At 41.8% G+C, this 23,617-nt stretch overlaps 1 protein-coding gene across 5 annotated transcripts in view; it reads right to left on the bottom strand.

Moving 5' to 3' along the window:
- Window positions 1-2,045: 2,045 nt before the first annotated feature.
- Window positions 2,046-23,617, bottom strand: part of Daam1 (dishevelled associated activator of morphogenesis 1) — a 174,927-nt gene continuing 153,355 nt past the window's right edge. For all 5 annotated transcript variants that reach the window (XM_005399226.2, XM_013521989.1, XM_013521990.1 and 2 more), the window contains 7 exons: window positions 22,895-22,983; window positions 21,960-22,128; window positions 13,007-13,114; window positions 11,349-11,409; window positions 8,273-8,404; window positions 5,283-5,453; window positions 2,046-4,662 (listed from right to left, as the gene is read on the bottom strand). In XM_005399226.2, coding sequence (XP_005399283.1) covers window positions 4,453-4,662; window positions 5,283-5,453; window positions 8,273-8,404; window positions 11,349-11,409; window positions 13,007-13,114; window positions 21,960-22,128; window positions 22,895-22,983 — 940 coding nt within the window. In that variant the 3' untranslated portion in view covers window positions 2,046-4,452. The remainder of the gene's footprint in view (window positions 4,663-5,282; window positions 5,454-8,272; window positions 8,405-11,348; window positions 11,410-13,006; window positions 13,115-21,959; window positions 22,129-22,894; window positions 22,984-23,617) is intronic.

The raw sequence follows: 23,617 nt of genomic DNA, 5'->3' as shown, positions 1-23,617 counted from the left end.
ATATCCTGCAGCCTGACTTCCTTTAGCTGAGGGTGTGGCCACCCACTTCCTTCCCCTGCCCATCTTGCGGGGTAGCTCAGTATTATAACTGTGTCTGCCCTGGGAGCCCCTCATACCCTGGGATGGTCAAGCCAGTCCCAGCCCAACCACTCAGGAAAGTACCCCTACCCTGGAGGTGGGAGTGAGAACATCAGCCAGTGCTCACTGTCACATGCAGTCCTTTGCCACAAGAATGTCCCCACCTAATCACAGATGTGTAAAGAAGATGGAAGGACAGGACTGAAAATACTGACAGTATGTAATACTGAGACATTTTCTTCCTCCCTCCTCCCAGAGAAAGAAACTATGGGTAGAGAAACTATGGGTAAAAAAGTTTTATTCAATGATATGAGAAAAATTGTACTTGGAAATTCATTCTTTCTCCTGAAAACCTCAAACTTATCATGGTTTGATAAAAATAAAGGTCTCCTTTGTCTAAAAATCCTGATGTGCAGTCTTGTGTTCATGTTTGTTTGATACCATGGAAACACAGTTGATCGCAGTAGATAAAAGCAGTCAGGGAAGAGATCAAAGGCCACGTCTGATATTTTCCTCACAAGGCAGGTAAGAAAATAATTCTGACTGGCATTTGCTATGGGAAATACTAAACGCTTTATACACAAGAAACTCCTCCAGGAGCCCCCAATTCCTCCAAGGTAAAGAATATATAGATTTTTAAGGTGTTTCTTAATTATAGACTCAACAGGTTTTTGGACCTGAGTTGAGTTCCTATCATAAGGGAGGAACTAGGGACCTGAGAGACTTAAAACAACGTACACACTGCACAGAAGGCGAGCACTAACTCAGCACAGAGATAGCGATAACTGGTCCTGGTGCAGAAGTTTAGACTCCCGACTTTAAACCTCACTATATAGAGCCCAGTGGTCTCAAAGATAGTGTTTATGGAACTAAACAATATCACAGAACTATCAAGCTTTAGAAGTTCTTGATTTTCTAATTGATAGCAAACAGTTGATGTTACTTAAAAAAAAAACCTCAGAAAATTTTCCCTTCCAGAACTTGGCATTTTGACCAATTGTCCCCAAACTAGTTGAACAAAGATTATCAGTTGGCCTCACCTAAACTCACATTAGGGTACAGAGAAGGAGTAGGGTTTTGCGTGGACCATGGAACTCCACTCTGCCAACAGAACTGAAGTGACCTCTTCCAAGTTTCACATTTCCTGTATTTCTACCAATACACCAAGGGTAAGCAGGATTGAGGTAGTTCTGTCCATAGCATCCTACTCAAACTTACAGATGGGTAACGGTGCACTCAGTCTGGAGGATGGAATAAGACACCTGTGTGATGTGTAAAAGAATCTCCTAGCTGAGTGTCAGCATCAGAGAACAGTGTAACCTTCAGACACTACGCAGTTATTAGTGACTTGATGGAAAATAAGATGGTCAGCAGCCACAGAACATTATGAGTGCATTGCAAAGATCGAAAGGTTTAGTGTATGGAGTGCTTGTGTCTTCAGCTTGACCTCAAACTGGGTTGATGGTGGTTGGGCAGCCACAGTGTCATAGGTAGGACCAATGGAAAGTCTCCAGGGTCCAGTGGATATTTATAAAACATATTTATTGGTCTGTATAGGTGGTACTTCCCTCAGATTCCAAAAATCAAAATTAATTTTGATTTTTAAAAAGGAAATACATCAACATAAGAAAGGGTTTGATTCTAGAGACTAGAGTTGTTTTTTGTTTTTTTTTTCTACCAGGAATTGAACTCACGACCTCACCCTTGCCAGGCAGGCACTGGGCCACTGAGCTATATCCCTGGCCCAAGAGATTCTTTTCTATACTGCCAGTTGAATAATTTCACCAGTAGCCCTACCACACATAACACAAAATTATAGAAGGAGGTAGTGTACGGCAGCTCAGATGTAACAAATGCTGCCATTACAGAAAATTACCCCCTTCCAGATCCAGGAAGTACAAGTTTAGTATTTCTGAGGTAGCAAACAATTTGAAATATTTTAATTCAGTGGTGAAATGCACAAGGAGGTTTGTTGATGCTATTTTAATAATTCATAGAAAGCATATGTATATATACACCCAATGAAGTCATCTTTATTGCATATTGCTATCTTAAAAAAATGTACAGTCTCATAACACATACAACAGTTTTTCTTGGTACAATAACAACACTCTTGCACCTACAGACTAAGTGGTTCGAACTACTAAGCTAATAAGATATAAGACATATAATTAAGTTTACAAATTAGAATGCTTCTTTCTTTTTGGCATTAATTTAACAAACAAACAAACAACCAACCTTTAAAATACACACCCAAGAGAGAAAAGTGACTACTTACACCAGCACCAGTCTAAGAAGTAGTTTTTTTTCCCCCCAACAATGGCACATTGAATTACCTGCACACAGTTTTTAGGGAAAGAAACCAAATATGAAAATGGCAAAGGAGGCCCACCAGGATGGCTATACCAAAGGTGACTCAGAGGGGCAGGAGGGACACGCTACACAAATTTGTTCCTTTTTGCGACTCTCCTTCTGTGTGTTCATTCCTTAAACTGTAAGATGAAGCCATTTTGAAAATACAGTTCCAAAATTGAGCCAGACCAAATTTCTCCTGCTATAAGTAGAAAAGAATATAGGTAGAGGCACTTTAGTTAAGTAACAGAGAAACTACCTTTCTAGCGTCCTCCTCCTCTCCGTGCTTCTGCAGCTCATTGCTGCTGCTCCTCGCATGGTCTGTAGCTTGCGAGGGGCCGGGGAGCTGATCTGCTTTGTGTTTAAGATTGCTTTATTTGGAAGCGTCATTTACTTCTACATAATGGGTAGAAAGTTGCTAAGTTTGTAATGAGGAAAAAATATAAAACCACAGCTCTCAACAACTCAGAGCACTGTTTCACAGCTTTCACCCAGCACAGACACCTTGCCATCTGCACTAAGCACCAGAGTTAACACAAATTACTTTTAAGTAGTACGGTTTCTTTATAGCGCACACTGGTGTTCTGTTCATCCCTGGAGATCCCCAGGAGAATGTCAGCTCCTTAGGGGCAGGGACTCTGTCTTGTTTACCACTGTAGCTCTACTATGCCTGGTACATAGTAGGTGCTTAATAAATATTTGTTAGTTGATTGAAAAATTCAATTTAGTGAGTAAGTAATGTTCTAGTGCACCAGGAAAAACTACTCTCCACAGGAAACCCAACCATAACAGGACAGAAGGAAAGAGAAGAGAAAACGTGAGCCACCCCCCCAACACAAACTACAAATAAATAAAGCGAAAGAAAAAAAGTAACAGTCCTCTTTATAGATCATATAATTTAAGGATATTAAGAGTTGGTAGGTTAATGGTAAGCATCTATATTTTATTTTCTAATGTTCATTGTTTGTATTCGTTTCTCCCTGAGAGCTTTATTTTTTGGACTGAAATTTTACAGGTAGCTTTACCAACACACAATTTAAAATGACAACATATAACAGCAAACCACTTCAAATATACTTAGAGATAAATAGATTGGGCTAGGTCTGTTGACATTTTATGGATGTGCTAAGTGCTCTTTACCTAGGCCTATATTTACAGAAGATGCAGCTTGTCCTACAAAGAAAATAGAAAAAGCCAAAAAAAGGCACCCCATTAAAAAATTAATCAAATTCATCCCGTAGAGAATTCTTCCTTGAAGTCTTGGGTGAGGACTTTATTTTTAAGGTTTAAGTGTCTATACTAGAACAACAAGCACATTCTAGCAATCTTGTTCTTTAAAATGGGCATAGATTGCATTTACATATTTTTTTCCCCTAAAAGCAATAAAGAAATCATCAAGAGCACTTGGCAGAAAACTTGATGAAATTAGGGGGAAAAAACCCGACGTCCAAGCTTTAAACATATAAAAGGGTTGTGAGTGACATTCTACACAACACAAATGGTGTGCAAGATGTTGTCAACAAACAGCCTGCCTTGCCACATCCCGTCCGCGGTCTGAGCAGGGCCCATCGGTCCCTGACGCTTCACGCTTCGTCAGCCAATGCCAGGCTCCGTCTAGTCTTCCAGCCCCATCCCTCCAGCGGAAATGACTTCCAGGAGACGACACTGAAGCCCTACAGCTCTTCCCAAGCCTGTTTTCTCCGTACGCCAGGGAGCACCTGCCGTCTCCGCGGGGAGCATTGTGCTTCTGAACTGTCCCTGCGCTCAGGGACAGACACTGGGCCACACTCGCTCGCACACGACACAGGTCACTGTGCACACAGGAACGAAGACTGACCGTACACGTGTCTCTAGACGACACTCAGACTTCTCTGCACAGTTTTAATATATATGTACGCGTCCATTTACACACACACGCACACACGCACGCACAGATGGAGAACTGCCACGGCAGTGTGACAAAAAGGTCTAGTTACTTCAAAGGGCTGCTACTGGGCTTTCTAGAAAAGTATTGAAAGGAAATTAAAAATTAAGTTTTGTGACTGGTCTCTCTCGGCTGCCATCTGTCACCTGGTTGGAAATGCGTTTGCGATTCCGTTTCAGTTTAGAAAGGTCTTTGTCAAACACTTCTCCTGAGCGTAAAGCTGAGACAAGGTCATCAAACTCTCCGCTTTCTTCACTGTTCTCTTTTGCTTTCCTCATTTTCCGCTCTCTTTCCCGCTGTTCTTTGAGCTGCAAGCAGAGAGAGCCCTCTTAGAGAAGGGTTGAAACCCAGGTCTCTGTATTGGGCACAGGGGTCCCATGTACATGTATAGCTGCCAGGGAGCAGGGCACCAGCCTGGGGCAGGGTGGGGTGCTCACTGTAGAAACCACCGATAGATAGGACAAAGTAACCCTCACTGTCCTCGTCCTAGGAAAACCTCCTATATTCTCATTAAAAAAGGAACAACTGAGGCAACTCATGTTTCTATAAAGGAAAGATAGTTTTACTATTAAAGAGACTCATTATTAGTTACGGTATGGAGAGTCTAAAGCAACTGGCCCTCAGAGAGCACAGCTACCGCCTCCTTTGCAAAATAGGGTGCTAGCTGTGCACGGTGGTGTTTGCCTGTTATCCAGCAACTAGGAGGCTGAGGCAGGAGGATGTCAAGGTCAAGCCTAGCTCGGGCAACTCAGGCTTAACGAAACCATCTCAAAATAAAAAACAGAAGAAGAGCTGGTGATACAGCTCATTTGAAGGCCCTGGGTTCAATCCCCAATACATACATACATACATAAATTATAGTTCTGTCCAAACAGCTAGGGGCTGCGATTTCTGGGAGGTGGGAGCAGCCAGGTCCATGGTGTCTCACCTGTGCCTCCATGCGGGCTCGGCGTTCTTCCTCCTCCTTCTTCTTTCTCATGTTCTCATTCTCTTGTCTGGCTTCTGACACAGCTTGGAGAAACTGATCAAAAATGCCAAAGAACTCATCGGGCTGTATTTTGCCAGCCTCTTCCCCAAAGTGCTTCACTGCTTTAGTGAACTGGGGAGAAGAAGATTTGAACAAGTTCAGCATGCTAGGAGAATGGCACGATCACAGAGAAACCTCTCTAGCAGGTCTACAGCTCACACTGAGTCAAACAGAATGTCATGGATTTGGGGGAGTCTGTGTTTATCTTCGGCTGCTGAACACATCTATTCGGCATTTCGAAAGTAAGAATTTTAATACTTCTTAACTCTGGATGCTGTTTATTCCTGCCTACCTCATTTCCGGTAACATCTGTGATTACCTCCTGTAACTTTTCATTAACTACACAATAGTGAAAACGAGAAGGCAAACACCATGGATGAACACCTAAGACACAAAAGCAACAGCCAGCTCAGAAGGGTGGGACACCCTGTCTTGCAGCTTTGCTCTGAAGTAGTTTAATGCCACGCATTAGTGCCATATGTGAATCCGGAAAGCAATGGGACCCAGCGCTTCCCAGTGCTGTTTCCTAATCATAGTGATGTTAATACTGTTATGACATTTCCTGGGCCCCAATTAGAAAACAGTCACTGAGGATGGAATGGATGCAACTCCAAAGATCGGACTAAGAATATTTTACTCCAACTCTTTTAATGATTTTTTTTAAAAAAATTAAATAAATTTTTATTTAAGGAATTTCACATGTAATTCCTTCACTACTCATCAAGGTCACTTTAATGAGGCTCTCTGTCTTCAAAATAGCCTTTTTTATAAAAGAACTGATGCTTAATCCAGTCATCCTATCTGCCTTGCCACAATTCTTTTATATCCACTTGAATTATGACAAATAATGACAACTTTAAAACTCCTGGGATCTTATATCCAAATTTCTTCTAGCAGTTTATACTTCAGGAGTGGTACATGGATCTGCCTTGTTCTGATACCTTCTCTGAACATGCATGAATTCAGACTCATTTCCTAAGCTATTCACAGAGGAGTAGTATATCTAAAGTTAAAAGAAAAATTACGAGGTCTTTCAAATTTCTGCTGTCTTCTTGTGTCTTATTTTTAATGATTTTTAAAAACAGACAAAATGCAAAATAGGGTACATTTAAAAAACTTAAACTAAAATACAGAATAACAAAGTAGTATATTCCACCTCCCTACCCCGAACGGTTTCTGTTTGATTCTCCAGTGGTATCTTCAGAGCTCGCCAGGGGCTCTTTCAACCGCCCCCGCCTCAATGTGATCCCCCAGACAGTGCCCAAGCCCGAAGGCTGTCAGTGCGGCGCCTCCTCTGGGGGACCCAGTGCTGTTCCTCTGCTCCGCCCAGAGTGTTCTGAGCTTCACGGGAAATGCAGTCTCTCTCCCTATGCCTCACCTACCTACAGCTGCCCAGACTTATTTTCTGCATATTTAGGCCAGGACAGGTTTTTGTAGTCTGCCTGAATGCAACAGATTCTAATTGATCTTGTTTTCCTTATTATTACTATTACTTATCTTTATCATACTGTTGTTTTTCTAATATTTCAGTAATAGTCTAAGTAAATGTTTTCAATATTCCTTAATAAAATAACTTGACTAAATTAGACGTATTTACTTACATTTTATAACTATTTCATACTGTGAAATGTATAATAAACCTTTTTAGAACCAACTTTTGCTTTTCTGTGGAGTTACTGTCAATATTTACAATGTTTATTACAAAGGAGAACTCTTTGGGGAAAATATAATATTCTTCCCACAGCACATTAAAGTACTCTAGCTTGCTCCATGGTTTTATTAGCTAATTTCTAAAAATTCTATGAACAAAAGAGCAATAAACGGTCTACTAACTGAGTTTCTAAAACATTCAAGTTCATGCACTTAAACCATGCCGAATGATCTTCTTATTTAGGAATTCTAGTGATAATGAAGTAATGTGCATTCTAGTCTTAGAAATGGGAAGAAGCTAGGGCCTGATTAAAGTTCCCATACAAAATAAAATACATCCAGTTGATTGCTATTTTTGAGCTCCTTGCTAAGATAAATACAATGCCGGGCTATTAGGAAAGTGGTGAGCTCCTCCTTTATGAAATATATATTCCAGAATGCTGAGGCCCATGTATGACATGGATGGGTCTTTCACGGTGGAGGTCTAAACCAGGGCTGTGACACTGGGGGGCAGATGGGCCCTGTAGGACACCAGCAGTTTGACCTCTCCTGGCAGTCATTTGAACTTACATTGTATGCATGTGTACGTGTCTGAAAGAGTAACTTCAGAGAGAGCGTGAGGAAGAGCGAGTAAGTGGCAGAAAGGAGGAAAGGGGCTCTTAGAGAGTTCCTTAAAAGTCTTGGTCATTAGCAAATGAAAACTCTTCCTTTGTAGGAGAAGAAAATTTTAAACGGTAAAAGCCATACAAAGAAATGATTTACTTAAAAAAGTACCCCTTTAGAGGAGGCTGTGAACTAAAATGCAGTTCAGTAAGTTTTGGCGGTAGCATGCTTTCTTCTTGAGGCTACATCTTAGACAAGCATATCATGTACAGAGATACTGAGGGACACCGCCTAGTCACACCTGTTCCTGCCTTCCGCCATTTACTCTACTTCTCAGAGATAAGCACTTCAATCCAGAAGTGACCAAGAGAAAACTGTCAGCATTCTACACCATTCAAGCCTCTAAGGCAACACAGGCCAGTCAGGTGATTAAGGGTATGCTTCAGTTAACCCAGTTCCTGGAGATGAGAATGCACCTATGTTACACAAAACAGTGGAATCTGGAAAAGTTATCCGCTATTCGTCAAACCATGATGTCGTGATCCTATTCGTGCTGTTTGCCACACAGATAATACCTGAAAGTACCAAACAACAGCCCCGCTCAGTCACCCAGCACAAGCATGCAAGGGCTAAGTTACCAGGTCCTTAGCTTCTGCCAGCAGATCTTCAACATCAGAGAAGCTGAAGCTGGCTACGGTGATGAACTGGCTGACCACAGATACAAACTTATCTCCAGGCTGTGGGGGCTGAGACTTCTGATACTCCAGCTCCTTAAACACAGGAAACGGATGATGACATTGTAGGCCTCAAACGCGGACACACCTTGTCTCTTACTACACGGGCCTTGTTATTTCATAACTCAGAGTGGCAAACACATCTAGAACACTGTATCCTGGTTTCCCCATCACGCCACAACCCAGACCCACGTGCACACATTTATCCGAAACAGCAATTTAACCAATTATTTGAGTATTTTCTCAGTGTAATTTCTCATTGTGCCTTTAGAAGGCAAGCAGATTAATATTTGGATAAAATTAATAGACATCAAACAAATAATAGGAACAAATTGAATTCAAAGGATTTGTGAGTGAAAGGAAGAGACTTCGACAGTTGGTACTCTGTGATCAGAATTCTTGTGTCCTGATTTTTTTCTTCTTCCCTTCTTTTCTCTCTCTGCCAAAGTCTATTTACTTTCTAATCATTGTGTCTGCTCAGTAGAATTTCTACTGTAGCATTTGGCCCCAAATCATCAACCATTTTTCTTGTCTACACCATTAGGTTTTTTTGAGCAGGCAGGTGGGGATTAGTCTCCTGTTAATTATCCATATTCTCCATTACCATGGAAATTACACAATTCAACTCAAATTCCAATAATTATTTTCAAATACTGCCTGATGCACTTTCTTTGTTAACGCTTATAACAACTCTGAGGGAGGAAGCATTATCCCCACTGTTCAGACACATAAAGTTTAGAAGGATTTGTTTCCCCAAAGTAAAGCAGTGATCAGTGACAGGCAGACTATACCCGCTCCCAGAGTCTTAGACACGACTGTGCCGTTACCCTCTGCTGTCACTGGACATCCCGTTTTCTTTATGTACCTGCGGTGGCAGAGATACTAGGAAGCAGACGCTCAGCAGTGAGGGGCACAAGCTCTGACCCAGCTTCCTTGCTTCTTCCCCATGGCAACTTGCTCTGGGCCTTGGTGTCCTCACTTTATTTTAAAGGTAGGCAGCAGCCACATGGGAATTAAGAGAAATAATAGATAGGAAAACTTACGAACTTACAGACCTGGCTCTGACTGGAAGAAACTAGAGGGTGAGTACGTATGTGTGTTGGGCATTCGGATGGGAAAGCACCTTCAAGTGTTTCACTAATGAATCATTTTGTAAGAATTCCATCTCTGACACCTCCTAACAGTATAATTAATCCGAACAAAGTACGATTAGGACACATGAGTATTTCATGCTGCCAAGCTCTACTTCCCAAAGATTTCTTACAAGGCTATATCCTGACATCTTAGCTGCCTAGGGCAGGGGCAGAGGGCTTCTGTAGCTCCTTTTCCTATGAAGAACGTGATCCACAGGGCCTAGGGCAGTGGTAGCAAACCTATGGAACGTGTGTAATTGGGGCTTTCTTTTAAGGCTCAAGATGTTAATGTAGAGCTATTTTTCTAAACTAAAACCTCGGTATTCAGGGCTAACTGCAGTGTTGGCACTTTGTGTAAGTAAGTGGGTTTTGGGTTGCAGTTGGGCACTTGTCTCTTAAAGCTTGTCCATCACTCAGCTAGGAGATGCAGATTTCTGTTAAACTGTACTTTAATAAACCAAAGCCACAGAATGTCCCTCAAACACTGTCTCTCCCCTGGGCTGGGTTTGAGCCAACTCTGAGTCAGAGGTCGGACTATCCACCATGACTTAGGGCTGTCATAGTGCCAGGCTAGTCTCAAGAAAGCCACCACGGAGAGGAAAAGGCAAAGGGTGGCAAGTATCAACCAAGCCTCAGCCCCAGTGCCCGATCCAGTGGGCCTGTCTGCGAACTGTGCAGGACTATTCCTGCAGGCCGTGACCCTGCTGCTGGGTGGGGAAGGAGGGTTACTCAGCGTGTGCACCCCCTTCTAGCCCCCTCCACGACAGAGAGACAAACAAAGAAATCTTACAAAACCAAAACCAAACTCAACCTTCATGTGCTTCTAAATCCGTGAAAGCAAATAGAAAAAAAATCATACACTGTGATCTTAACTTTTATTAGCAGTATGTCTTCAGTGGATTCAAAACTCTTTATGGCATAGTTTCATGATTAAAAAAGAAAAGGAGAAAAATGATTTGAAAGATATTGAGGAGTCCTTCTAAGCAGCCTGTGAATGATCTAGGCCCCTCAGCAATCAGACCAGACCCGTGGTTGGTTTCTCAGGCAGGGTGGGCAACGAAGCATTTTGCCCCTTTGCCAGCTGGCCTCCTGCCCCTGGGCAGCACGTTTGCACAGCACCCGCAAGCACAGGCTAACACAGCCACATTTCACTCCCTGCACCTCTCTGCCTCATGTCCCGTGTCCCCAGGCGGCCTTCCTCCCACACACCTGTCTACTCCCTCCTCCTTCCAGCCCCCATCACAGCTCCTTTCTTGTGGAAGAGGTGCTCGTCTACACACACGCCTAGCGTTGCATGTGCCTCCAGAGCACCCCGTGACAGCCAGGCTTGGAGGAGCCTCTGTATCCACTGTGCCTATCTGGATGGGGCTGACAAGGGAACTGGGTCCTCCTGGCAATGACATAGCAAGGGGCAAGGTCGATTCACCCCTCGCCCTCGCCCTGAGCGTGCCCTGTACGTACAAGCATCTGCTCAGGAAATGCCCCCCAAAGGGTTGGCTCAGAGGCAAGACAGACGTTCTATTCCTCTCCCGAAGCAACGCTGACTAGTAGGACATGGGAACTGAGAGGCATGATTATCCAGCTCACTTTCCCAAGGCCTGCCCCCCAGGTAAGCTGGCAGGACCCTGGGTTCAGCCCCAGGCCCAATGATCCACCCAGGGTGGCCTGTAGCCTGCAACCAAGTCACCAGGTCAGACACACTCCGCCTCATCTTTTTTTGTTTTGAGCCAGTAGGTGCTGTCCTGGGCAGACCACATGCTAAAGCAACTGGCAGCTCACGTGCGGGAAGTCATCGGGACTGGAAGTAGTGAAGAGACTTGGAATTAGAACAGCAAATCAATACTCACTGTCTCCACTGCCTTCAAGCCACTTCTCAAGGTATTTATTTCTTTGTCCAGCTCAGTCATGCTGTTTTAAATAGCAACCGTTTAGTGAAAATCAGAATGTGACTCAGGCATATTAAATATACGATGGTTTTAAATATTTCATGCTTAAGAAAGCCCATGTTCACATCTCACAGAAAGAATGCAGCATTTTAAATTTACAGAATTTAGGTACAGAATTGTGCATTTTGTTTTTCACAACCAGCAGTTACATTTTATAGATTAAAAAATAGCAAAGGAGAAACATCTCCCAGGTGTATAAAAATATTTCATGTTTAAGTCTCGCAAAACTCTCACTTGAGCAAGTTACTCTATGTAGAAATAAATGTCTTGTCATACTTGGCTCTCTTGGAAAAAGTAAAAGAAACTGCATTACCTACAATCACACTCACATTCTGTGCTTTATAAGCGTACTGTTCCTTCCCAGGGCTCTGATAATATGAATATTATCAGTACTGGCTTAAACTGCAATGAACACTGGTTTTCTTATAGTTGTAATAAATAGTTTTCATTGTCATTTTTTGTTGTTGTTGCAATAGAGAAAGATTCCTGGACTTCTCCTCTAATGCATTTATTTATCGATTGATTGACTGACTGAGACAAGGTCTCACTATGTAGTTCAGGCTGGCCTTGAACTCATTTATGTAGCCCAGGTTGGCTTCAAAATCACGGCAATCTTCCTGTCTCAGCCTCCTGAGTGCTGGGATTACAGGCCTGTGCCACACACCTGGCTATTTCATGGCTTTTAAACATTAGAGATAAAAACTTAATTTTAAAAGATAATTCACAATATACAAAGAAACTTCATGTTGTACGTAGTACATTTCTACTAAATTCTACACAGGGAAGGGCTTTGCCTGCTTTGCAAAAAGACATGACGTGCCATCTATGTAGAGTCAAACGGGGAGGGAAGAACATCCAGAAAAACTGCCTGCTCCCAGTATCTGACACACAGCGTCAAGTTTGGGTACAAGTTTGGCAAATTTCCACTCTATTTTTAGCCTCTTGATTTGCATAAAGACTGCTTCTCATTGATAGGCTCACTTGGCTTCAGAGAATGTTTGCATATGCAAAACTTACTAACAATGTCCTGTGTGTACGTTTTTTATTTGCTTACCTACCCTGTCTAACTCAGGGCACTCCTACCTGTGTTTAACAGAATCACCTTTTTAAAAAAAAGCACTGATCAGGGTGCTCCTACCTGGGTTTAACAGTACTGCTCTCTTTTTAAAGCACTAGTAAAACCACATGCCTTTCCTGTACTATTAACAACTCAGGGGCTGGGGATTTAGCTCAGCGGCACAGCGCCTGCCTAGCAAGCGCAAGGTCGTGAGTTCAATTCCCAGCACCGGAAAAAAAAAACAAAACAACTCAGAAAATTAGGATTTCTCAAAGTTAAAAATGGCACGTGGCAATTTTTCCAAAGGACCTAGAACAAATATATATTCAATACATTGTGACAGATTTGAATGATTTGGTTATGATTCAAGCTTTATTTCATACAGTGTTCACAGGAAAACTCCAGTTTATGCACTGCACTTCATGGATGCCAACTAACCATCCCAGTGGCCAGCCCACCGTCCAAGCGATTTAACAAACTATAACTCACAGCAAGTACTTACTTTACTTTTGCTGCCTGAGGAATATCCCGCAATTCTTCATTTAGGTTGAGGACCTTTGGGTATTTACTCTCCATGATAGTTATGAGATAGTGCAAAAGGGTAATATTCCTACAATTAAAGAAGGAAAAACCATTCAACATGATTAATTTGCACTTGGTTTATATGCTCAAGGAGCAAAACCCACAATCCTGTTACATTCCTGTACTAACTTTATTTTTCTTTTTTATTTTTTGGTACTGGGAACTGAACTCAGGACCTTGTGCTTGCCAGGCAGGTGCTGTGCCACTGAGGTGGCCTCCTGCATTAACTTTAAAATTTGAACAAGTAGGTCCTCTCAAGAGAAGATGAGGAGAGAGCCTCAAAAGGAAAAGTGGGGGAAAGAATAACACTCTGGGCCCATATGAACATCCTTCAATGTCTGGGCAATGCAAGGTGATGGAAGTACATGTGAACCACTGCCAACAGAGACAAGCTCACTGTCACCTTTACAGAGGACCTGTCCCACATGGGCGCACCTTGCAAGTCCGTATAAGCAGAACTGGTGGAGACTGCCACGAGGGAGGGATGTTCAATTCACTGAAGAAAGCAGCTGTTTGAAAGCTAGAAGTACTTGGCATTTTTTCAGGTCTAAAGAGAAGCTCACTGATAACAATTATTGATAATACTTGCTTAAAATTTCATCCAGTGGGGGAAAAATGGTGGAGTGGTGAGCAACAATGACACTGCCTCTTTGAGATTTGGAATCCAGACACTGGAAAATAATAAGTTGGAGAAGAAAAAAAAGAAAGAAGTAGATCACTGGGAACCAGAAAGGATCTGGGAGGAAGATTGAAAACTACAGAGAAATTGAGGAGACAGAAAACAATGCAGAGAAGTACGTATGGCTCCTGGCTTGCAGCTGGTGGGAATGCGAGACCAAACCTACAGAGACACCAGGGTCCCCAGAAAGAAATGTCATGGCAAAACACACAGGTAGGTAGTTGTGATCTGCAGGGACAGTGCAGGATTCTACTCCACAGGTGCCCTTCAACAAGCAGCGGCTGGCAAGTGACTCTCATGCTAGTGCCTGCCATGTCCCTCCAGCGAGGGCTTGATTGGGTGCCATTCTGGGGAAAGCTTGTTTGTTTGAACCTGGGGCACAAAGCAGCCACAGAATGGCTTCACTTCAGGACTCACAGTGCTACGTCCCACAGTGACTAGGGGAGAGACCGCCAGGGGAGAGTCATGGTCTGAGAGCAGGCTGGAAAGAGGCCTCCTGAGGGCTTTGAGGTATAGGACAAAGCCTGCCCCATGGTCAGGGAGGAGGCCTTGTCTAAGCATGGATCTGGTGTTTGCTTTTTTGATCTACCACAGTAAGCAGGGACACATCTTGACATGGACACAGCTCCAAATGTGTGGATCCCAGAAAAAAACTATGCATTCAAAATTACAGAGGAATTTCCTTTTTTTTTTTTCTTTCTGTGAGGGTATGTCCTCCATTTTTATCTTCTTTTCTTTCCTTTTTCTTCTTCACTAGTTTATTGGGGTTTGGGTATTTTTTGACCCTTTCCTTGTTTTCTTTTTTTCTATCTTTTTCTTTATTTGTTCCTTTTAATTTCTCTCCCTTACTTTTATTTTCCATGTAAGTTTTTCTCCCTTTTTTCTTTTCTATTCTCATTATTTGTTTCTGTCATCTTTACCTAATTCCATAAACATCCTTCTGCTCTCCAATAACATCCTTCGTACCACTTCTCTCTCCTCCTATCATACAGATTAACATTTCTTATATTTCCCCTTGCCTTCCATGTTCCCAAGCCTCGTATCTTTAATAGTATAGCCATAAACCTTTACTAATCTTTTAATAGTTAACTCTGTAAAATTACTGTTGAATTCTATTCTACCATTAGCGGAGACATGACTGTTGCATTTAGTACATACTAGCTGTAAGTAAATACTGGATTGTCAATGTTTACACTGTAACTGTGGATTTCTTCTCTAGAGATAAGGGAAGTACATAATTGGTTTTTAGGGTACATTAATATCCAATTTGTCTTGGACAATACTACTGTAGTTGGTTTGTTTGATACTACCAGGGTCGAATAACTGTTGCTATTAATGGATTTTTTTTTATTTAAGGCAACACCCAGATTACACTTGTGACACTAGTAATACTAGGGTACATTCACCAAGAGCTCAGTGTTAGGCCAATTATACTGCACTATCCCTTCTCAAATTCACAGAGGTGGTCAAGTCTTGGGGGTAGAGGCAAAGGACTATAGTCAGCAATGCCCAAAATGTCACTGAAAAGTGACTAAAGAGATCTCTTTACAGTTCATGAATTTAATTCTTTCCACAGTTCTGGTCATAGACTGAATTGAATGAGAACCCAATCAAATTTCCCCTAAGGGAACACTGAACCCAACTATGGAATTTGATTTCATTCTTGTCCAATTCAGTTTGGAAAGAATTAAATTCATGAACCAAGGTACTACTTACTGTACTAGCAACAAAGTCTTTACATTGTATGCATCCATAAATCTCAGCACAAAACAAAACAAAACAAAACACAACAACAGAAACATAAGAAGACAAGGCGATGAAATGCCTCCCAAAACTCCCAACTCCCCTGAAGCCAATTCAGGAGATACCAAGGGGGAAAACAGCATAAGCCACACACCTGAATTACTCAAAAGAATAACAGAAGAGGTGAGAAAACAGATCAAATGGTACTCAGCAGGATCACAGAGGATGTTACCTAAACAGATAATTAAAGTAATAAGTAAAATGGGGGGCTGGGGATTTAGCTCAGCGGCAAAAGCGCCTGCCTGGCAAGCGCAAGGTCGTGAGTTCGGTTCCCGGTACCGGAGAAAAACCAAAACCAAAAAAAACAAACAAACAAAGTAATAAGTAAAATGACCTGGAAGTTTTCAGAAGATACTAATAAAAAGCTAGCTGAGCTAAACAAAATAATACAAAACATGAATGACCAATTTAGCAAATAATTAGAATCCATGAAATGGTTGCAATCAGAAACACATGAGATTGAAATTTATGCTGAAGTCATGGGTGGCAGAAGCAACTAGTTTGAGAACAAAATTTCAGAACTAAAAGACACAAGACTTCAAAAACCAACTACACAAAGGATACTTTAAAAGCAACAGAAGAATATGAAAATGGACCCAATAGCTCCTAGATAACACAAAAAGACTAATATAAGAGTAACTAGAATAAATTAAAAATTACAAGATGCCACATATAGCATAAAAAACTGTTCACAGAAATAATGGCAGAAAACTTCACAAATACAGGGAAAGAAATGAACATACTGTTAAATGAGGCATATAGAACCCCAAATAGCCAAAACAAAAAGAGAAACCCTATGCCATTTTCTTCTCAAAGTATAAGAAGTCCGTCCATCACAGGGACAAAATCTTAAAAGCTATTTGGGAAAAGCAATGAATCACACATGAAATAAGTCCATTAGAATTATGGCAAACTTCTCAATGCAAACCTTAAAGGCAAAGGGGGCTTGGAGTTAAATGTTTGAAGCCCTGAAAGAAAATTTCCAATCCAGACTAACATATCCTGCAAAACTTTTCTTCAAAACTTATAGAGAAATACGGTATTCCCTTACAAGGAGCACCTCAAGAAACTCATGACCACCAAACCAACATTATAAAACATTATCAAGGATATTCTAGAAAAAGACAATGAAGCCAAAAATGCCAGTAAGTCAAAAAGAATGAATACAACTGGTGTGATGTGCAACTAAACAACAGGGAAAAAAATAAGGAAATCAGAAACAGAAAAATAATGCAGGAATAAGCCAATACCTTGCAGTAATAACTCCAAATGTGAATGGTCTCAGTTCCTCAATCAAAACACAGACTGGCAAAATGCATCAAGAAACAAAACTCAATGAGATGCAGTACACAAGAAATATACTTAATCCAAAAAGAAATTTACATATTTAATTCAAAAAGAAATTCACAGATTAAAAATCATAGGATGGAAAACAATATCCCATGCAATGGAAAAAAAGGAGGAGCAGATATTCTAATTTCAGACAAAGTACATTTCAAACCATTGGGTGAGGCAACAATTCAACAGAAAGAGATGGTAATTATAAACATACGCACCAAATACCAGCATACCTATATTCATAAAACAAATACTAATGGAAATGAAAAATCAGATAAACATCAATACAACTGCAATGGGGAACTCAATATCTCACTGTCACAAATAGATCAACTAGATAAATATTCAACAAAGAAATACCTCAGTTCACGAATGCTTTTGCTTGAGAACAATGTGGTTTGCAAACAGAAGTGTCTGGGAAAATTTTGAATTTTGTTTTTGTTTTGGAACTCTTTATTAGGTGATAAACACAAATGTGGCCATCTTTTCCAGAATTGTGGTATGAATTAGGTTCATGAAAACCTACAGAATGGTTTTGCCAGCTACTCCTTATACAGAGGACTAATAATCTAGAACATATAAAGCATTCAATAAAATAAGACTTCCCCACCAAATCCAAAGATCCAATTAAAAAATGGGCATCTGAACTACACTTCTCAGATAAAAAATACAAGTGTCCAATAAATATATGAAAAAATGTTCAGCATCACTGGCCATTTGAGAAATGCAAATTAAAACAACACTGAGATTCCATCTCACTCCAGAAAGAATGGCTACCTTTAAGAAATCCATAATAATGAATGCTGGAGGGGCTCTTTGGGGTGGGGGAGGAACCCTCTGCATTGTTAGTAGGAGTGTAAATTAGTATGGAGATCAGTACGGAGATTCCTCAAAGAACTAAACATAGAAATTCCATTTGACCCAGGCATTCCTCTTATAGGCATCTTCCCCAAAGAATTAACGATATTACAATGACACATATATACCTATGTTTAAAGCAGTACAATTCCTAATAGCTAAATCTTGGAAGTAGCCTATATGTCCATCGACAGATGAATAGTTAAAATGTGGTATTTACACACAGTGGAGCACTATTCTGGCATAAAGAAGGATAAACTGGTCATCTGTAGGAAAATGGGAGCACCTTGAAACCATAATGTTAACTGAAGTAAATCACACTCACAAGCTTAAATACTGCATGGTTTCTCTTATATGAGAATCTCAATATGTAAATAAAGAGCAAAAGAAAAGATGGGCAATAGGAAATAGCAAGATGGATCTTTGGTATATGGAAGGGAACCAAGAGATGGAGGGCAGGAAGGGAAGTGAGGTTAAAAAGCATAAAGGGGGAGGGTTGTGAAGTGCTACGCACCAAGTCCCCAGGAGGAATGTGATTATCATGTACTATCAACATCTAGCTTAGAAAAGATACATGTCGCATAATGTCTGCACATGATACATACATGCTATATCATGTCTCTACATGATATACATATATATATATATCCGTCTCCAAGAGTGGCAAGGAGGATGAGTGAGAAGAGGGTTGAGGGTTAAAAAAAGAATTGAGAGGCCTTATGTATATGAGCCAACTCAACGCAATGAATGTAATCGCTATGTACTACAAACATGTATCCATCAAAAAATGAATTAATTAAAGTAAAGGTTTCATTCAAAGGGTGGAGAGTTAGAAAGGCCCAGACTTCAGGTCTGAATTTGGACTCGGGCCATGGCTGTGCCACTGCCTGTGGTATCCCTGCAGCTGTCAATCACCGCTGCTTTTAGCAACACTTTGGCTCTTAACTTTAGAGCCCTGAGCAGCAGCTGCAACGTTGGCTGTGCCAGCTCCCTCTCTGGTGGTGACAAGGCTGACCTCAGACTGACCCAGACCCAGATAACACCACAGGCAAAGCCATGTTCATCTGGTTCCCCTGTCACCGACTCTGCCACATATTACAGTCACCTGGACTCCAGACGCCTGGGCCAACCCTCAGAGTCATTTAATTGGAATGAGGTAAGCTCAAGCATGAGTATTTGCTAAAACTCCCTGGTGATGCTAATATGCCACCAGGGTCAAGAACTAATCCACTGAAGTTCCCATAATCAGGAGGATACAAATGCTTTACTTTTCACAGGTGTAAGTCTCTCGGTCTTTCTTTTCAATCCTGGCCTTCCTTCCAGCCATCATACCTCAGTGAAAGGAGTCACTGGTGAGGAGGTAATATGCTATTTTTGACAACCCTTAGGCTGTAACTACTTATTAGATCCTTCTTGCATATCTCTGTCTTCCTGAGAAACCACTTTGAAGATACCACCACGTATTACAGCAGCCACTGATATTTTCCTACTAATCTATCCATAACTGTGTTAAGTTTGTAATGTTCCTATCCTATTTCATAATGTATGTTTATTATTATGTGTTTCCTACAACAACCATTGAGAATAGTTAATGATTTTTCAATAGGTCACTCATGTATAGTTCTATTATTTTCTTTAGAAGCCTCTTTGAAGATACCAAAGTATAGCACAACAACTCTTGATAATCTCCTACCTCTTTTGTCTCTAACTCACTATTATTTGTCTATTTGTTTTCCTGAGAAACTATTTTGTAGATAATAATATGTAAAACGATAACCATTGATAATTTCCTACCATTTTGTCTGTAATTTACTAAGTCCCCCCTATTATTATGTTATCCTTCTTTTATTCTTTAAAATAAAAAACAAAACAAAACAAAACACAAATGCTTTACTTTATAAATATTTCCATAGTTTAGGCAATTTGCTAATTCACAAGGCTAAATCACAATACTTGAGCCCACCTCTAACCAAAGTGAATCAGAGTTGCCAATTTTCTTTTCCATAACAATGAAAAGCATTTCTAGTCATCCTTGTGGCTTCATAGGGACATATAATTCTATTCTTGAGTCAGTGACTCACATTTAAAAAAAATTCCTTCCTCCCTTCTCATTAATTGGAAAACAATTGCCTGGCACAGCGAAAAACAGCCAACAGTTCTGGCCATACATGTGTCGGTCAGTGCCCAGCTGCGTCTGTCCGTGTGAGATGTACTGGTCACAGAATCGACCAGTTTACCTCCATGCCTCTCACTCATGGGGCTCAGGCAGGGAACCGAACGCCAGCTACCATAACAACAGAGCGCATGGCTAGTCTTCCTCTAAGACAAGAGGAATTTCTATTAACCCTATGAATTATATGTACCTTTGTTACTATAGAAAAGGTTGAAACCACATCAGAAATCTCGAATTTATTTGCTATCCAGAAAAACACCTCATTTGATTAAATACAAATTCTTTATTTTGGTACCGGGGATAGAAGTCATGACCCCGCCCTTGCCAGGCAGGCACTGTACCACTGAGCTATATCCCTGGCCCTCAATACATTCTTAATGAATGGTAACTAAGCAGCTACACAGCTGACCAGTGCCTGGAGGTTACTAAGACCTTGCGTCTTCGTGCTGAGCATTTGCCCCATTGGACTGTCCTCATTCCCACAAGTGTGGAGCGTGACCCTGTTAGTTGGCAAGGCACTGCAGGTTTATAAACATTGGTGCTACACACTGGGGGGTCAAACACTCACAGCAGAGAAAAAAGGAAAGGAATTGTTTTGGTTTATTCATTTTAAAAGGTTTATATATGAGATACACTTTGTAGCAACCTCAAAAAGCAGATAACCACATCAATAGCAGGTTATTAATAAGTGTAGGGGTAAGGTGAGTGGCTCGGGTTTGTACGTGTGCCTATAGTGCCTATCCCTGCAGTTGAAAAGAACAACCTTCTGTAAAAAGGTAGCTGGTCTTTATATGCAAGTAAGAGGCTACTGGTCCCTATTACAATCTTCAAGTAAGATCTACCCTTGGGCAGGAACGTGGCTGTGGACAGACCAACAGAACAGGTGTTAAATGAAGTGAGGTTCCTTGCTCGCTGTGATTTAGGCAAGTTAAATGACTCACAGGATGCTGCCTCAGTTTCTTGACAAGTAGAAACAGATTTGGCTTGTGAATTTCACAGGCTGCTGTGGCAGCAGATGTGAATGTGCTACGAAAAGGATCAAGCACACATCAGAGTGTGGTGGCAGGCTCTGTACACAGCAGCTGCTTTTTGTCTTGCCATGATGCACAGCAGCTAACACACTGTGCATTTCTTCTAAAAAGGGTTGTCATACACATCCTTAACTAACCCTATAGAAATACCGCACAGAGCTCATTAGCTAGGAATAATGAGGATGAAAAGCCATACTTCTAAAGAGAATTTAGTTAGAGAAGCTGACCTCTGAAACAACTGTACAAGTTCCTTTGATGTCAGTCAGAATCTCAGACAACCGAGCTCTCAGGGAGACTAGGGTTAATATGCATATCGACCCTACCTGTTAATGACAGTGTTTTTACATCTTGGTGTTTTCAACCAGAATCTGTGCTCAACTTCAGCGCTGAACACTTTCTAGGAAGCATTTTAATGAATCTTGGGATGAGCAGCTGACAGCAACAGCCAAAATGCATTTATGATGACAATTTTTTCATATACCTGTTAGCTCTAACATGTGAAGGAAAATATAACTTATAAACCAAACAAGCTTCACAATCCAGCCCTACTTTTCAGCTTGTTCCTTCTCTCTGGAACACAGGTTTCTGTAGAGGTAGTAACTATGAAAAGAAGACTTCCAGAGAGCTAGTGGTGATCTGTTTTTCCATCTCAGTTATACACGAGTATCTGATGTGTCAGAATTCATCAGGCTGTACATTTAGGGCTAGTGGCTTCTCTTTAGTATATTATACTATAATTTATAAGTTTGCTCCCCCTAATACAGCAGGACTGATAAAGGACACTTGGAATAGACGGCATTCCTATGCACTGAGAATGGATGAAGCCAACTTGGGGGACGCTCAGAGAGGGGAGAGAGGAATCACTGTCAGAGGAAGAGGAGAGAAAGAGAAGTTCAACATAGGAGCAACAGATTAGGCATGATGAGAGGGGCACCCCCCAGCCCTGCCGAATCACCCAGCTGCCCCAAGCGCCAGGAGACCCTGTACTTACTTATCAATACTAGATTTTGTGTCAGCAATCTTGTTGAGGCTGGATATCTTGAATCCATAGGCATTGCCTCTTTGGCCTTTATTCATATAATTTCCAAATGCCAAAACCACCTCTAGCAACTGCTTGAGGGCCCCACTGCTAAATACCTCTTCTGAGCCAGAACGGATTGCTTCAAAACAAACCACATAAGAACACAATTATTACAACCAAGACTTTCAGTGATACCCATTCTAAAATCACGTTCCAGAACAGATACAACAGACTGGAGATGTCAGGCTGATGGATTAGGCTGCCAGGGGACACCTTGAAAACACCTGAACTACAAGCCAAGGAGTGAGGTAGAGTTACAATGGTTAGAGATCCCATAGGCAGCTGCGGATTATTCTCCTTTCTTGTCCTTTCCTGGGCTCACTCAACCTTCAGTGTTTAAGAATACATAGCGGAGCAGTTCTGCTTCCAAATTCCTCTGCCAGCACTCCTTTGTCTACTGTTTCAATCATGCCATTGATAGAGGACTGGTCAAATCTGTGACAGTATGGCTCAAGGTGCTGCAACTGATTGAGCTCCGCAGGTTTTGATTCCAGCTCACACTCAGGACGGTGCTTTTTGGTGGCCTCAGCTACATCTCAAACATTTAAAAGCCTCAACTGTACCATCAGAATAATCAAGTAAGGCCCGCTCGCAAGAGAGCTAATTATAGGTTATTTGCTAGCAGCGGTCAAATTAGTCTCTGAGCTACACACATGGGGTCGAAAGCCCAGCCCAACAGAAGAGCCCAGGCTCAGCCAGTAGGCCAAGTGCCAACCTTAACATTTCAAGGTTTCTAGTGAGAAAGTCAGTAGAGGGCAGCTGTTCCCTATGTGCGCTGGGACCCAACTTTGAAAGTGAGCATTGAGACATACGGCCCTCCCAAGCAGCCGGAGCCCAGCTTTTACCTTCCACTTTGGGCTTCACTTCTGCCACACGCTCTGCAAACTTCTTTTTGAAGTACAGCGACTGTAGCCTTTGTTGGTAATGATTAATCCTGTAAGAGCAAGCATGGATTGATTAATGCCCATTTAACGTGTGAGTCCATCTCTGCTGACCAATGCAAGGTATGTGGGCCAAAGCCCTAGCTCCCTGAGCACCAACAAGGGACAGCCGGCTGCTGTCGACAGCAGCCCCTTCCTTCCCTCAAAGTGACAGACACAGAGATGAAAAGGAGGAACAGTGGAAAGACCACTGCAATGCAGGACAGCTTCCTATGCTTCTCCCAAGTTAAACTTTTCACAAAATGTGGCTTTTGGCAAAACTACAAAGACTTGTTCTCAGTATCATCTCCCCACAGCATGCTGCCCTCACATCCCCAAAGCTCCCCTTTCCCTCACACTGAGCTTCCCTCAGCTCCCCTCGGTGCTGCAAGTTCTGCCTTCCCAGAGAGCGACCAGAGGAACAGGGGCACACGTAGCCTCTGCTCACTGCCACTGAGCTGCTCTTGTTGCTGGGGGTTCCACTGGGTGTTCTCTGACCTGCTTGGGGTGGACATGCCGGTCCAGCAGGACTAGGATTCGGGGCTCTTTTAAAGCTGTGCCATATAATCCAGCAAAGCCGGCGTGCAGCACAGATGCCCACCCCTCTTAATTCCCATTCCCCCGAGTCTCCTGCTGTCAGCAGATGGA

The sequence above is a fragment of the Chinchilla lanigera genome, unplaced genomic scaffold (genome assembly GCF_000276665.1).
Source record: "Chinchilla lanigera isolate Chin_1 unplaced genomic scaffold, ChiLan1.0 scaffold00065, whole genome shotgun sequence".
In the NCBI taxonomy this organism is placed as follows: Eukaryota; Metazoa; Chordata; class Mammalia; order Rodentia; family Chinchillidae; genus Chinchilla; species Chinchilla lanigera.
The sequence above is the reverse complement of the archived record's forward strand: the minus strand, read 5'-3'. Positions and strand labels throughout refer to the sequence as shown.